Source organism: Doryrhamphus excisus, chromosome 6, assembly GCF_030265055.1.
Source record: "Doryrhamphus excisus isolate RoL2022-K1 chromosome 6, RoL_Dexc_1.0, whole genome shotgun sequence".
Lineage (NCBI taxonomy): Eukaryota > Metazoa > Chordata > Actinopteri > Syngnathiformes > Syngnathidae > Doryrhamphus > Doryrhamphus excisus.
In genome coordinates this window covers 14233880-14250001 of record NC_080471.1, presented here as the reverse complement: position 1 = coordinate 14250001, position 16122 = coordinate 14233880, and the positions used below count along the sequence as shown (strand labels likewise).

General features: G+C 39.9%; 1 protein-coding gene across 1 annotated transcript; it reads left to right on the top strand.

The window, feature by feature from the left end:
* The first annotated feature begins 255 nt into the window (after positions 1–255).
* rgma (repulsive guidance molecule BMP co-receptor a) lies at positions 256–15343 on the top strand. Its single transcript, XM_058076663.1, has 4 exons — positions 256–661; positions 4642–4757; positions 6549–7066; positions 12442–15343. Exons 1-4 carry the CDS (start codon positions 648–650, stop codon positions 13099–13101), a joined length of 1308 nt encoding a protein of 435 aa, XP_057932646.1. The 5' UTR covers positions 256–647; the 3' UTR covers positions 13102–15343.
* Positions 15344–16122: the final 779 nt, after the last annotated feature.

Here is a 16122-nt window from a genome sequence, read left to right as displayed (position 1 = left end):
CTATATGCTTCCACGGCGGCCGATTGCTGCAAAAACAAACAATGCTTAAAAGAAACTAAGGGGTAATAAATAGAACTTAACCAAAGAGATGGCGACATATTGGTGCAAGGACTAAAAGAGTGCATACTTGTTTATAGCAGAGATATGCAATGCTATTCAGAGGACCCCCCACCCCCCACCAATCCCGGCAAATAGAGCTTCACAGCTGAGGTTCAGCGTCACGCAGAGCCCATCATTGTCTCTCTCACACTTTCTAACGAGCCATTTCTCAACATCCACGCAGCGGATCGCGCCACGCAGCAGCTCGTCTCTCTCTCTCTCTTCTGGGGGCTTCTTACTACCTAACATAGCACATACAGTGGATTTAACGCACAGAGGTGGCCACTTTGGAGACTTAAAATCCCATAATGTGTTCTTACCGATGGACTGGTTGTCGAACACGAATGACAGAAGTGATTTGCGCCCCTTTGGATGAGTCTCCACTCCGAGAAAGCACTTTTTATGAATTCCACGCAGAGCTCACCGGCGGACGTCATGTGCACATTGGTGGGTTTTCCACTGCCGCTGTCTGATTTTTTCTTTTGGATTACACTGACGACTGGACGCGTTTATTTTTAAAGAGTGTGCACTGGTTTCTGCAGGACTCCATGCAGTCTCAAAGGTGGGTGATTTGTTTGCAGTTTATGCATTATTTTATTTTTGTTAAACCCGCACCCGTGTTGCAGGATAAAAGGCATGTAGAACGGAGTTTTATTTGCCACAGTTCATCATATACAGTATAAAGCCAATCAGGGGTGCAGGGAAATGTGCCATCACCCGTAAACTCCCACCTCATATCCCAGCCCCCTCCCCGGCTTAATCGCATGACAGCTGCAATTAGCAATAACCGTGCTGTCCATAAGGCTGAAATCTAATGACAGGTTTGGCTGTCCTCATAACGCCATGTGCGTTTGACTCTATTTTACAAGCGCCATCTGTTGGAACTTGGGAGAGGCGGGGAGGGGGGGCTGACTGACACTGCATAGAGGGGAGAATGCAGGTTAATGCCCAAATTAGAAGGCTATATGGGGATAACTGCAGGTAGGGTATCATAGCCACTTGTGGTTTTATATGTTGGATTGTAGTGACTGCAAAGAAATATCGATTACCACACATTTGCATCAATTTTGGTTGTAAAAGAAATGCAGTTTGTATATGTAAAATTTGTATCATCATTTCACAGAGCTATTGCCAGTGTTCCATCCGGTTAACTCACATCCCAGTCTTAGAAGTAATAACTGTCATTTTTAGTACTGTTTGATTGACATTCATGATCATTGGGTATTTTTCTGTCAATCAACCAGTCACATAAAACAGTAAATCAAAGTGCAGTTATAGGGTTGACCCATATATATAGTATATAAAATGAACTGTAAACTTCAAGTGGTATTTGCTATCCTTTTCGTTATAGTGAGACATGTTTGTGGCACTCACTGTGATTATTCACGACTAAAGATTTCAAAATAAATGTCTTTCTACGATTTCACAATATGCGCCTTCTATTTTTCCAGCTTCTCTACTTTGTACCGTCCAAATGCAAAGCAAAATACCATGCTACAGCCGCAAAAAAAAAAAAAAAGCCGCAAACAATTTGTCAAAAAAATTGTTGCCAATCAGTGTGCACAGGGGCCCTCCCTTGCTGCAACCTGTGTAGGCGCTCCAACCTCATTGTAGACCCTCAAATCCATCATAGATGAGAGGGACAGCCGTTACAAAAGCATTCCTCGCTCTATATGGGTGAAAATAAAACACTGAGTGTTTAATAAATGACACATCATTTGTACAACTTGCACATCATCGTCTTGCGTGGTGGTGCATAGCGTATTAAAATTCCCTTTGAAACATACATTACATTTTGTACTAAAGGGTACCCATGCATGCCCTCTGTATGGCGGCCTACTTCCATGTGTCAATTATCCTACTAAAAGCTGTCTTACTTGTCATGCTTAGGGTTTTGGACTGTAGGGATGTGTCCTTGTGGCTCATTTGACAACATAACACACACAATAATGGACAGTTTTTACTTGTATATGTCTTCAATTGTGGTATTAACATTGCTGGTAACTAAAGCCTTTGGCCTTTTAACCATGACTGAACCGTTGATTCCCATAATTTCCCTGATGGGCTTATCTGCCTATGTATTTCACCATTTATACAACAAATTATTACTATTATGTTTAAAAAAAAAGCTAACAAATGTAAACAAAGGACTCTACGAAGAATTTTTTAAGTGCTTGAGGGTAATTTTCTTCACTACCAATGCAATGTCTTATCTGTTATTATAGTTATTGTCAAACCCAAAGCATTAAGATTGCTGCCTGCAATGTTTCTCTATTAATATGCCTATTTTTATTATGAATTGTTATTGTTACATTTCATATGTAATTATAGTAAGCAACAAACAGCATATGATTGGTTTGGATTTTTATGCACATTTTATTCACTGCAAGGTTGTATCCAACTACATATGTATCTGACCATTTTTTAAAAACATTGTTACATTCGGGGTCTTTGTTTTGATGGTGTTGCTTGTCTTTCCTTCCAGCTAAATGCTTTATTTAATTTATTCATCTATAGTAATGTTGAAAATCAGTGCTTGTTTCTTTATTAATCTGCCCATTAAATTCATTCATTCATTTTCTACAGCTTTTCCTGACCATTTTTATGATAAATTATTATAAGAAATACAAAGCAAGCAAAGCCTGAAAATAGATGGATGGATGGTTTGGCGCAATCTGCAAATTTGTACTACAAATAGAGATTATACTGAAATAAAATACATGAAGGAGTAGGTTTGCACAATTCTGCAAAATAATTTCTTGCTCAGAATTGAGATCATGATTCTCAATTTTTCCCTCCACACACACACACACACGCACACACACCATATGCTTTCCATTTATATAAATTGATGAGATTTATTTTTTTATTATTAGCATCATCATCGTTATTATTAAACTCCCCATCTCTAAGAAACCCCCAATGGTCCTTCCGTTGTTGTGCATGCTCAGTCAGGGCACAATACTGTATATTCATGCACGTAATAAAACAACTCAAAGTCAGTAAACAAAGGTGATCGCTTCTCTAGCAAGACATCCAGCACACCTCGCTAGCCAGGACTCGCTGGGGGACAGGGAGAGCGAGGAGGAACTTGCGGCTGCCATGCTCGCCACGCGTGAGTCATTAAGTAAAATGGCAGTATTAAGTAATACTTTTTATTTGGAAATTTTATCAAAACGATAGAATTGCGTAAGAGCTTGTTTAGAATGTCGGGCTGCACGATGACCTAGTGGTTAGCATGTAGCCACACAGGAGATCGAGAGATCAAAATTTTGCACATTTGTACGCAGGTATTCTACCCCTTCCTCCCACATTCCAAAAACATGAATGTATGGCTAAGTGGAGTTTAAAAATTGTCCATAGCTGTGAATGGTCTATATGTGCTTTGTGATTGGCTGGCTACCATCATGGGTACCTGCTTCTAGACCAGGGATGGGCAAACTTTTTGACTCGTGGGCCGCGTTGAGTTAACAAAACTGTCCGGGGGGCACCGGAAAATATATTTAACACACACAATATTTTACGCTTACAATTATATTCTAACATTCTGCATTGAATTAGTTGTCTAATTTATTTGTAAAAGTGTCATACTATCAGCTGTGTGTCCCTTTTTTCAGGAGCACTTTAAACATCAGACCACATCAAATTACGAAATTGAATTTTACTTTTTTGTGTGTTTTTTTTTTTTTATCCGACTTGCAAGTCATGTTGCCAGCTTGTATGTTAAAAGTTGAGATACTTAGAAAGCAACTGGCGGGCCGGATTCAAACGCTCGGTTGGCCGCATGTGGCCCCCGGGCCGTAGTTTGCCCACCCCTGTTCTAGACCAATGGGACAATGGAGGGCCGAAGCACTGGTGATTTAATTGATGAGCTCCTTCCTTCAAATTGAAGGTGGTGTTTATCATTAAAATCACCTGCTTTGCATGAGTTTGACACCCCTGTTATAGACGCAGTCACTGGGATAGGCTCCAGCTTGATTGGCACCCATGTTGAAAAAATCTTATTTTAACTATTAGGCCCTGGGTTGCAAGAATGTTCCACATGTCTTCCTTTTTAAAAACTTATCAGACTTTAAAGTGAAAATGTCGTCACCTTAAAATTGTTTTTTTGCTTATAATTCAATTTAATAGTAAAAGCACTTGATCGTGGTTTCCCAACAGCTCCGAAGCCTGGGTGGGTCGTCGTGGAACAAGTGTGCACATTGAGATGTAATTTGAACCGTGTGGAGGGTCTTTATGGCCGGGGGGGGTTCACCAACCATGCAGGCTGCAGTGATTGGTTCGGCGTGTCTCCCCTTCTCCCTACCCCCCGTTTGCACGCACACACTTGCTGCTTCTCCACACTCCCTCCTCCCGCGAAGGAAATAAATTACCTGCTCGCTTTCACCAGTGTGTGCACCATACGCTAGCTAACTGTGGCTAACTTAAGTTAAACACTTACCCAGAGGGGTGATGAGAGTTGTTTTCTGGATTATTTTGCCTTGGTTTCTCAACGAGGACTCTCCGGCTTAACTCTTCCCCGCTCTGTGGTTACTTAACCAGGCAGAGGAGTGAAGGGCGACCCCGAGCTGGATGGATGGTTATGGGGGAAAGAGGCAGACACTCGGCGCTTGACGTGTGCAGAGTCCTCGCTGTCTTTCTCTCACTCTTTCCTTCAGGTAAGACTTTTAATACGCAGTATTGGGGCAAGACATACATTTTATTTTAATTTAAAAGATAAAAGTGACTATTTGGCTTCGTTAACTAAAAGACTCGTCGTTGGTGTTGGTTGTTTCGAACGGGCAATCTTTGCCGCCACCAAAACTGTTGCAAAGCAACTTAAGTGTCGTAAAATAATGGCAATGCTAGCTACGTATTTATGCATTTCCGTAACAATAAGCAACAATCAATAGCCACAAATGGTTGCAGATTGGAGGCGGAGTGTCGCTTTTAAAGGGAAAATAATCAACAGTGTAAACGACATGGTTACTATCCTTCTCATATTTTTAACACTATTGTATTATACTTATTTTTAGTCATTGTTGTTAGATTTAATCAGCGAGAATACCACCGTAAGATGTTTTTACAGCTTTGTTTTGTTAGGGGATGGGGGCGTGCTTGCAGAGTTTTTTTAACGGTAGCTCATGGAAAGTTAATGCCTCCCCCCTAAAAGAAGATGGCTGAATGTTAAGGGTTTTTTTTTAATTGCTGTCTCTAAAACTAATTTGAAAAATGTGTGGGGTGGGAGTTTGATGTTGGGGGACTGCGGCCTTACGCTACAAGATATACCACTATTAAAAATGGTGTTCCTTGATGCAGTATTGCCTCTGAACAACATTGACACATAACAAAACAATGGCAGCCCCCTCATTCAACTCAGTGGGAATGTTTTCCAGACTCTTATCAGGTCTCCTCTTAAGTCACTTACCGTCCAACAACAAGGTGATAATGTGGTGCTAGTAGAGATGAAGATTGTGTTATTTTTGCCATGTGTTGAATGGCACAAGTGCAGAAACGGCTGTGTCTTGTAGTCAAGGAAAGTTCTTCATTATTAGTGTTGTTATGCACACATTCCCTACCCTTGAGTTAAACATTTTCAAATAAAAAGCATCACCAGTCAAACATGGTGTCTCAATTGGTTGTCGAAGCAAGTATTTGAAGAGCATTTTCTGTAAAGAGTTGGCAGGATGTAGCTTTAATAGTGAGAGGTGACAAACTTCAGTTGAGTAGTGTTTATCTTAGCTCAAGAGCCCAAATGACACCAGTAGGTCATTGTTTTACTGTCAGATATTGATTTAAGTACATGTTTAAAAGGCAATCAAAGTTTCCCATAGGAAATAATATAAATGATCTGTTCCAGGGTCAAACTGTCACCATTATTTAAACCCTACTTAACATTGGAACAAAAACTGTTGGACAATTGTAAAAACAAGTTGTGAATGTAAAAACAATAACACTCTTACCTTAAAGGGAGAGTTCGGATTTTCTGACATGAAGTTGTATGACACCCCCATAAGCAGTGAAGTCCGTCAACAGCGACTCACTCCCCACTTTGTGTCCTGAGCTGAGTTCTGGTCAGATTTTGGTGCTGAAGAAAGTAGTTTCAGCTAGTTGCTGGGGACAGTTAAGTAAAGAGTTTGGCTTCTCAAAACAATATGTGTTCAAAAGCATAATACATTTGTATCACAAAAATGCCTACTAGAAAAAAATCTGACTTCATAAATCGCTCGTTATTTTCTCTCCCAGAACTCTGCTGAGCACATGCTGTTTACGGACTTCACTGCTTATGTCGTACAAATTAATGTAAAAAAATCAGAACTATATGTATTGTTGTTATGTTGTCGTTATGCAAAAGACAAAGATAAAACAAAATGTGTGGTTAATCCCTTGTTCAATTGATTAAGCCAAGTACCTATCAAATGGTTTTAATAAATATTTAAATAAAGTTTTCATCCCTTCTTCAATTACAGTGAGTCTGCAGTGCAAGATCCTAAAGTGCAACTCTGACTTTTGGGCCTCTACCTCCAACACGGGACCCGAGGAAGAGTTTTGCACAGCCCTGCGTGCCTACAACAGCTGCGTGCGACGCACCGCCCGTACCTGCAGGGGTGACTTGGCGTACCACTCGGCCCAGCATGGCATCGAGGATCTCATGAGCCAGCACAACTGCTCCAAGGAAGGACCCACATCGCAACCCCGCGCTCGGACTCCGCTTCCCCCGCTGCTACCGCCTCTGCCGCCCGACAACCAGGAGCGCTCGGACGGCCCCGAAGTGTGTCACTACGAACGCAGCCTAATGCGCAATGCGGCACCGCCGAACTTCACACACTGTGGCTTTTTTGGAGACCCCCACCTGCGGACCTTTGGGGATGACTTTCAGACGTGTAAGGTTGAGGGGGCCTGGCCGCTCATTCACAACAAATACCTGTCAGTACAGGTGACCAACACTCCGGTGGTGCAGGGCTCTTCAGCGACTGCAACAAGCAAGGTGAGACTCCATTAGTTTATGTTACATTTTGCCTTTTGTTTTTTACTGTGACTACAGTAGCGTGAGCCTACAATTCCAGTTACACATAACCTAAATGGGTCACATTATTGTTCTTAACAATAACTGTTATTAACAATAACTGTCACTTTGCAAACCTGACAGTGGAGTGTAGCATACGGTCTCATATTTGGGGTCTCGAGATGTAAACTGTACATGCAAACTAGCTAACAAGCTTTTTTCCTGTCACTCACACGCAACAGTGGCGAGGTGCAGCTGGAGAAAAGTGTTGATTTTTTTTTAAGATGATGGGGATCAATGAAGCTGTCAAGCAGCTAAGAAATGTACAATTACATTCTCTTGGTTTTCTAATATATAATATTTTTATCATTGATTTTGTCTTAAAAACAATATTGATGAGGAATCATCTTTGTATTCAGGATCATCTTATGACCTCATATCTAATCCAATCCAATATTTGCCGTTACAAATACAAAATAATTAGTGTGTTGTTTTGATGTACACTACAGCAGTATTCATTTAAAAACACGGTACCCCATTTTTTCTTGTTTAGCATCTTAAGCCTAGGTCACAACCGGACATACAACCTTTTGGCCGTGCGATTCATAGTGATGCCCATATCGCTGTGTTTATTTTTCTCTTGAGGATGTACTTGTGGTAATCATAGAACAGTAAGACCACCGTATACCCAAAGTAAAACCTGTAAGCAAAACGTGTATACCATATGTTACAATATAAACATATCAAACAGGGTTTAATTATGCAGTATGGGTGGGCTGTGTGTTTATTTTGTCATAACATCACAGCAGGTGAGTATGGTATAGCAGCTGCTGTTTCAAGAATATCTTCACTTGCTGAAGTGAGCAATTATAGGCAACTGTGAAGGCCATAAAACTATTAGAAATAATGATGTCAGGGTAATGGTATTAGTGATAGTCGTTTCTAATATTTTACTTTTAGTTCCATACAAAAGGAAACAAACAATATTACAAACAACGCTTAGTATGATGCAGTGCAATTCTACACCACTGCAAACTACAACCACAATGCTAATAAATATTGCTCATGTCGTTCTAATATTTTGCCCCTCCTACTGTATGCAGCAATATTCCTAAATTCACAGTCTGAACAAGGTTTCAAAACAGAGCATTGTTCTGATCAAGACTAGGGATGTAACAATACGAACATTTCATATCATGATTGTGACCAAAATTATAACAGTTAACATTCTTATTGCGGTATTGTTGAAATGTGTGCAAAAAATATTGATACACACAGTGAGGTCTAACACACCCACTCTGTCAATAAGGGACAACCATATCTATTACTATTATTATTAGGTTATTATCTGCCAGACACACTAACATTACTCCAACAAAACAAGCAACAGTCTCACTCAATCTGCCCGAATTCGGAAGCAGCATAGACAATAGGGAAGTAGCAGCGGTTGTACGTAGCGGAAAACCTACAGAAACAATAACACATTTTGTTTTGTTCCGGTGTATGTCATGTGCAGAAACACACAACTCACATGTCGCTAATAATGCCCAATAACATATAGGCCTATTTTTACAGGACTGAAGTTTCCTTTATTGACCACTATAGCAACATTTGACAGACAAACCATGCATTCAACTATAATAAATATACAATACAAGTTTCATTTAATTGGTCATGGCTTCCGGGGCGCTTCCCTCTGGTTATATTATTGTTGAGCAATGACCTCCTGCGATTTCCGAGGGGTTGACAAGCTTGTCGTTAGTCCCTATATATATAACAATGGCAAAGCAAGGTCTGTTTTACAGAGGTTTTTTGTAACTGATGTCAGTGCTATTGGGACCTTGTTGTATGGGCTGTTGATCGCCTTCACTCAGTAAACGTGGACCTACGTATCTGGAAGTCCTTGGGAATTTGACTAATCACAGTGGAGTGTGTCTGTGTGTGTGTGTAAATGAATAGAAAGATAAAGAAAAACATGAAGTGTATATTCTTATCAATGACTTCATAGCTCTTAATTCAGATGTACCATAATGCTACATTCAAGTACGCTGGGAAATACACAGAAAACAAGTCAATTTACCTTAAATTCTGTGATGTCTTTGAGGCCAACTCCTCGTGGCTTATAATAAATAACAAGGTTTAAAGTGTGATTCAAATGTGCTGCTATTAACGAGATTAGTGTTAGACAAATACATTTTTAGGCTTTTGTGGCATCTTTTAGCTTGATTGACATATTCAGTTCATTTGGATCTGTTAATACATGCAAATATAGAATAATTCTGTCCTGTCAGTTGTTTCTGTTCATTAAAACAGTAAAAATTGGCATATTTCAGAGTCAGACATGGTTGCTAGTGGTGATAACCACTAACCATTTGACAGCCCTAGTTAGAATTGATGGTTAATTTCCCCGATAGTCGAACAAAGCAATATGATGAAATGCTTGCCCTTAGTTATTAGTCTAGCAGGAGTGTTTCATCAAAAATATTGACACGACTCTCCATTTTGACTTGGCATGAAGTCAATAATGAGAACTGCATACCCTTTTAAACCTCAGTCCTCTTGTTTGTTCACGATCATTGCCGCCATCGTGTTTAACGTCTGCCTGAGAAATGTCAGAAATTCTCACAGCAATCATTTCCCACTTTGTATACTTTGCAGCTTATAACCGAATTCTTCTAAGCGCTTGTGAGTATACAGTCTGTGGAGGAATCATTTGGTGCAATCAGTCTCTTAATGACGCTCTATTAAGCATTTAAAGGCTGCTCTTTTTAGCTGTAGAAGAAATTCCATGACTTGGAAGCAAAGCAGAGACTTCTCTTTTTTTTTTTTTAAGAGCTCGACTGCGGACAAAGGAAAAACAAGGCAGCAAGCCAAAGGCACCTGTGCAAACAATCTGCCAGAAGATCAGCTTCAGTAGAGCGATGTGCTGCAGAGCGTTAGAGCTTACAGCATGTAAAAAGTGTCACAGTGGCTACATTTTTCTAGTCGAATAGCATGAAGCTCCAAACATGCTGGTATGACCACTATCTATAGCAGGGGTCTCAAACTCAATTTACTTGGGGGCCACTGGAGCTAGGGTCTGGGTGAGACTGGGCCGCATCAGGTTTTCAAAAAAAAACAAAAAACAAAAAAAACTAATTTATTAAAAACAAAAAAATTAAAAAAAACTTTGGTTCCAATTTTCTACAAGAAAAGCTCTGATAAAACATTCCACTGTTCTGAAATATCTTACTTTTTATTTTTCTACACAAAATAAGATGAAAAATAAATAAATCAAGAATAAAGAAAATCAATCACAGTAATAAATAAATAAATATAATAATAATAAAACGGCAAATAATAAACTTGAACTTAAGAAACCACATATAGTTGGTGGGTAGACAAATTATTTTTTTCAGATTAAAATTAACAAAGCATTATTAGAGCCCTGTAGACATGACAAAACACAACTATAGTCACATTTATAGTCTTTTTATTTACAACATATTGCGCAACTGCAGGGTCTTGAGACACATGCTAACTCGCAAACTAGAGAGCTAGCGACCTAAACGGTAGCTTTCAAGTTATTTCCTTTAAACTTAAATAGCCAAAAACTTACCACTTCCACACGGATAGGGAGGATAACTATTAACAGTTATTTAACCTTTAACATGAACATTAATCAAACGTAATAATTTTTTCTGGGTACATGATACCATACAGCATCCATATCAAACTTGCTTGGGCCGCACTAACATTAAACTTTCATATCAAGGCGGGGGCCTCAAACTAGTGTCCTGCGGGCCACATTTGGCCCGCGGGCCGCATGTTTGAGACCCCTGGTCTACAGTGTATAGAATGTGTTGAAAATGCAGACCAGTCTGTTAATTAGCTGCAGTGTGTATATAAATGGCTCAGTCCACTCCCTGGAGCACAGTTGTGGGGGTTCACTGGCAGGTTTTTCAACGCTATGAAAGGCTCGTCTTTGTGTCTGCACACTGAGGCTCGATTTTGAACACGGCTCAGACTGCTGTTTTTCTTTGGAAGCCGTTTACCTTGGCCTCACCCCTTGCTCTCCCCCATGTTGAGCCACCGCTGAAACGCGACACTTAGTGGAGTAGGTGGCACAGTTTGTACATTCCTAATAAGTCCAAACACTTTTCCTTCTACTTCGCATATAATAATGCTGTACAGCAAAAAGTCATCCATCTGTTTGCCATTTTCTGTGGTGGTATCAGATAAATGTCACAGAACTAGCAAAACATGCTGTGGAGTTTTTACAACTTTTTACACCGAGTGCTAAGTACATATTATACATACATTTGTAACTAAAGATGGGCGATGTGGAGTAAAATATATATTGCAGTATGGATTGCAGCCTCTTGCGATAACGATACATCAGGGCTGGGTGATATGGACTCAAAACTCATATATCACAATATATTTAGATTGAATATCGACATACGATATACTGTATTTTCTGGACTATAAGTCGCACAAGACCCCAAAAAAAACATACATAAGTCGCACTGCAGTATAAGTCGCATTTTTTGCGGGTAATTTATTATACAAATTACTTGACCAAAACAGACATTACATCCTCTTGGAAGGCAAGTTCTAACAATAAAAGAATAGAGAACAGGCTGAATAGGTGTAAGATATGCTAACACAATGCTTATTCAGCTAACTAAAAATAAACATGAACAGAAAAGGTGTCCAGTGTTAAAAAAAAAGTGTGACTTATAGTCCGGAAAATACGGTATATACAAATACTTTTTCCACAATTAGTTTACACAAAAGTCAAAGCAAAATATGCATGCAAAGTTTTAGTAAAATTTAAACAATCTTATAGGAAAAACATCTGCTGAAATAATAGTATATTCTTTTCTTAAAATCATAAACTGTTCAATCTACAGTGCAATAATGTTACGGTAGTCTCTCTGCAGCCGGGTTAGCGCCGCTAGCTCTTCCATCTCATATTTCCCATGACGACAGACAGTACAGTCTTTATACAGCAACCTTTATACCGTCTTTTTCGCTGTTCACTCCCGCTATTTCATATCTCCGCGGAGACGTCCGGATTGTAGTCAGTTTGTGTAGTTGTGTTATTCTGTCTGTAGTGTGTTATTATTGTACCTGCTAGTACAATAATAGTCTCAGTTCCAGCTAGATTTGTGAAAGTGGGCTCTGTTCTTCTGCTACTTTACATTCAAGCTGTTATCAGGGCTTCTCTGTCTCGTCCTCCTCGCTCGTGTTCGGTATGTTTAGCTGGTCGTCGTCCTCCAGTGATAATAGTACATAATATCACCAGAAGAAAGCTTGTTCTTGAGATGTTCCACTGTACCACGTTGTCTAATAGTTTTCCTCCTCTCTTGCAGCTGACAATCATCTTTAAAAACTTCCAGGAATGCGTGGACCAGAAGATGTACCACGCAGAGACAGACGAACTCCCAGCAGCGTTCGCCGACGGCTCAAAGAACGGCGGTGAGCGTCACGGCGCCAACGCCCTGCGTGTGGTGGAGAAGGTCCCTGGACAGCACGTGGAAATCCAGGCCCGCTACATCGGAACCACAATAGTGGTGCGCCAGGTGGGGCGTTACTTGACCTTCGCTGTGCGCATGCCCGAGGAGGTGGTGAACTCGGTGGAGGAAGACGACAACCAGGACTTGTACCTGTGCCTCCACGGGTGCCCCGCCAACCAGCGCATCAACTTCAAGAACGTCAGGGCCAACAACGTAGACCGGACCAGGGGCTTCACCTACCAGTCTGCAAAAGCTAAGTGCAAGGAGCGTCTTCCCGTGGAGGATCTCTACTTTCAGTCCTGCGTCTTTGACCTGCTGTCCTCCGGGGACATCAACTTCACCATGGCCGCCTACTACGCCCTGGAGGACGTCAAGATGCTGCACTCCAACAGCAAGCGGTATCACATCTTTGATAAGGATATCTTCACGAGGAACGCCGCGCCGGGGAAGCAAGGCAAAGACGCGCCATCGCTCTTCTTCTTCCTTGTTCCTTTCCTCTTGTGGATTGGTCTATAGCCACTTTAGGAGTGTGTGGTCTTGGAAGTGAGCGGCGCTTGTGTTCATCTCACAGAGCTGGACACGCCCCCACCCGCCATCACCATGGGCTTTAGCTATTCTTTGGAGAGAAAGTCCAACTGGGATGATATCACTGGAGACAAAGATGGATTCATCCTGTTCACTGCTTCATGGCGGAGCTGACAGGAGGGGCTTTTGTTCGCTAATGTTTCATTAGTTTCCACAATTGGGGGGGGGGGCTTCTTTTTTTGGATGTCTCCAGTCTGCTGTGGAAATGATGACTGGGTCATTTTTCTGGTGTGTGTGTGTGTGTGTGTGTGTGTGTGCGGGCAAGACCATTAACTGTGGTTGTTTCAGTGTGTTTTGTGGGTGCAGGAGTCACCGTCACATAAGTCAAAAATAAGGACAAGCTCAGATTTAAAAAAAATAAAAAATACTTAAGACGTTGATTTTCAGAAGCATTGTTGATCAGTGTTTGTGTTCTATTGTTTGTAATGTGAATGTAGATAAGAGAGCCATTGAACAACAGTTGACCATACAAGGCACACTCTGAAAGGTTTACATAATGTATGCTAAATTATGACAGTTCTAGTTTATTTACAATTCTTTAACATACCGTCATTTCTATGAGCATTTAGTTTACTCAACCACAGAAAGTGCCAGGCATGTTGTTCTATGAATAAATGTTCAAAAGAAGATGAAATGATACAAAGCGCTGTGCAAAAGAGTTACGTTTGCCTCAAGAGATGTAATGATGCGGCATCCTCACGGTTTGGTACGTATCTTGGTATTAAAGCCACAGTTCGGCTCATTTTTGGTACAGTAAGGTAACAAAATGCTCACGGAAAAATGCTTAGCTTTTGTGTTTGAATGATTTTAAAAATGAAGCCTGAAAATGTATTTACAATATACTGACAGGTCATTCTCAAATTACAGTTGATTTTAATATAATATGAAAATGTTAATTCAATAAAAAAAATTGCAATTAATAAAATAGTATATTTAAAAAAATTATAAAATATAGTAAAATGTAGTTCACATTCATTCGCACAACCCGGCTTGTGGGGGTGCGCTGTAAAACTGAATGTACACTTCCTGTTAGTCGCTAGAAATGTGTACAGATTTGCGTGCCGATTTGACCCAAATACATGGTGTTGTTGATTTTAGTGTTTTCACAGCAATCATTGAGATGAACATCAGCTTTACAGATGCCACATCTGCCACTTCCATCAAAATGATTCGCCCACGGGCCACTATTAGAGGAAGTACGGCGTGTGTTAAAGACAACAAAAGAATGAAGATGTGATTTCATGGCCAAAGAACAAGCCATTGTGCCAAGTGAACATTTAGAGCTACACTGTATAAAAGCAGCATTTATTTCTCATTTCAGTTGCCAGAGGTTCTCTGGGTGTGCTGTGTGTGTGTGTGTGTGTGTGTGTGTGTTTGTGTGTTCATTTTAACACTGAAGTATTCGTCAGGCCTCACTGCCGCCCCCTCTGGTGCAGTATGACAACAGGAGCATCCAAGTGATTGTAATGTACAATGTGGTGTTTAGTTTGTAGATTGTATTGACTTTTAGAGTGTGTAATGTGAGACTGTACATATTATGTGTGTGTGCGGTGTGTGTGTGTCAGTGAGTTGTTGTTTTGAATAACATTTACAGGTTTTTTGTGAATGTGAAATTGAATTACTTTGCAAACGCATGAACACCCCAGGAGAGAATATTCTCAAGTAGTAAACACAGCAGTAATGTCCTTTTTTTTTTTGAAGAAGGGAATGCGTTTTCATGGGTGCTCATGTTTGTTTTTGTCTAAATTTAAAAGCACTTTATGTTTTTTTCCTTTTTAAACCTTAGCTCTTGTGTTGTTGAAATTGTCTCATGCTTTCAAAAATAACAGCAAAAAAGGATCAAACTGCATTTGTATGTAAAAACAAATCAGTTGCAACACACACCAGCTGTTTATAATGTAAATTATTTATTGAATAAAAGAAAGTGTCTTGTTAGTAAAGTGCAAGCTTGTTTGTTGATTTGAATGCATCTTAAGTGCTCTACTGCCCCCTGGCGGACGTCAGACACTGACACATACTACATTCATATGATTTTTGACACAGGTTCATTTTGAAACAGTTTATGCATTTATTGTGAACTAATACCCTGCAGATTGTTTTTATTGTCCCTTCTGGTTGTAACACCTTTTGACTAAAGCTCAATTTAGATGAATTTCTAGTTATTTGCAGCTAATACGTTCATCACAACCCTGCCTTCAATCATAGTCAATAGTCTGTAGTTCCAACTAATAAAGAAAATATTGAATATTAACGACACATGGCTAACTTAAAAATGTTACTCAAACATCCCGAATTTTGCAAACCTCAACCTTCAGAGTTGAGGTGTAATATCTTCACATGTAACTAAGTGAAAAGTGACATTATTTTAACATGGTTTAACCTGTTTAATAGTGTATACATACACAAATCTATAATTAATGTAATTGACTGTAAAGCTCAGTTCATTAAATAAAATACGTTAAATATTTCACCATTTGATTATTTAGACAATTAAAAAAATTAATTATACATTTTTGGTGTCCATTAATGCAATTAGAATTGAAAAGGCAATGAAACATGTAGATTGGTCATAAGACATTTACAAATTTGGTTCAATATGATTTATGGTGGTCATACAATTATAGATTCGGTTTAAGTATATTTCGCAATTTGGATTCTAACTGACAATTGAATACATTATTTCACATTTTAATTTATTCATTTTCTACTGCTTCCCCTCACGAGGGTCCCAGTTGTCTTTGGGTGAGAGGCGGGGTACACCCTGGACTGGTCGCCAGCCAATCACAGGGCACATATAGACAAACAACCATTCATACTCACATTCATACCTATGGACAATTTGGAGTCACCAATTAACCTAGCATGTTTTTGGAATGTGGGAGGAAACCGGAGTACCTGGAGAAAACCCACGCATGCACGGGGAGAACATGCAAACTCCACACAGAGATGGCC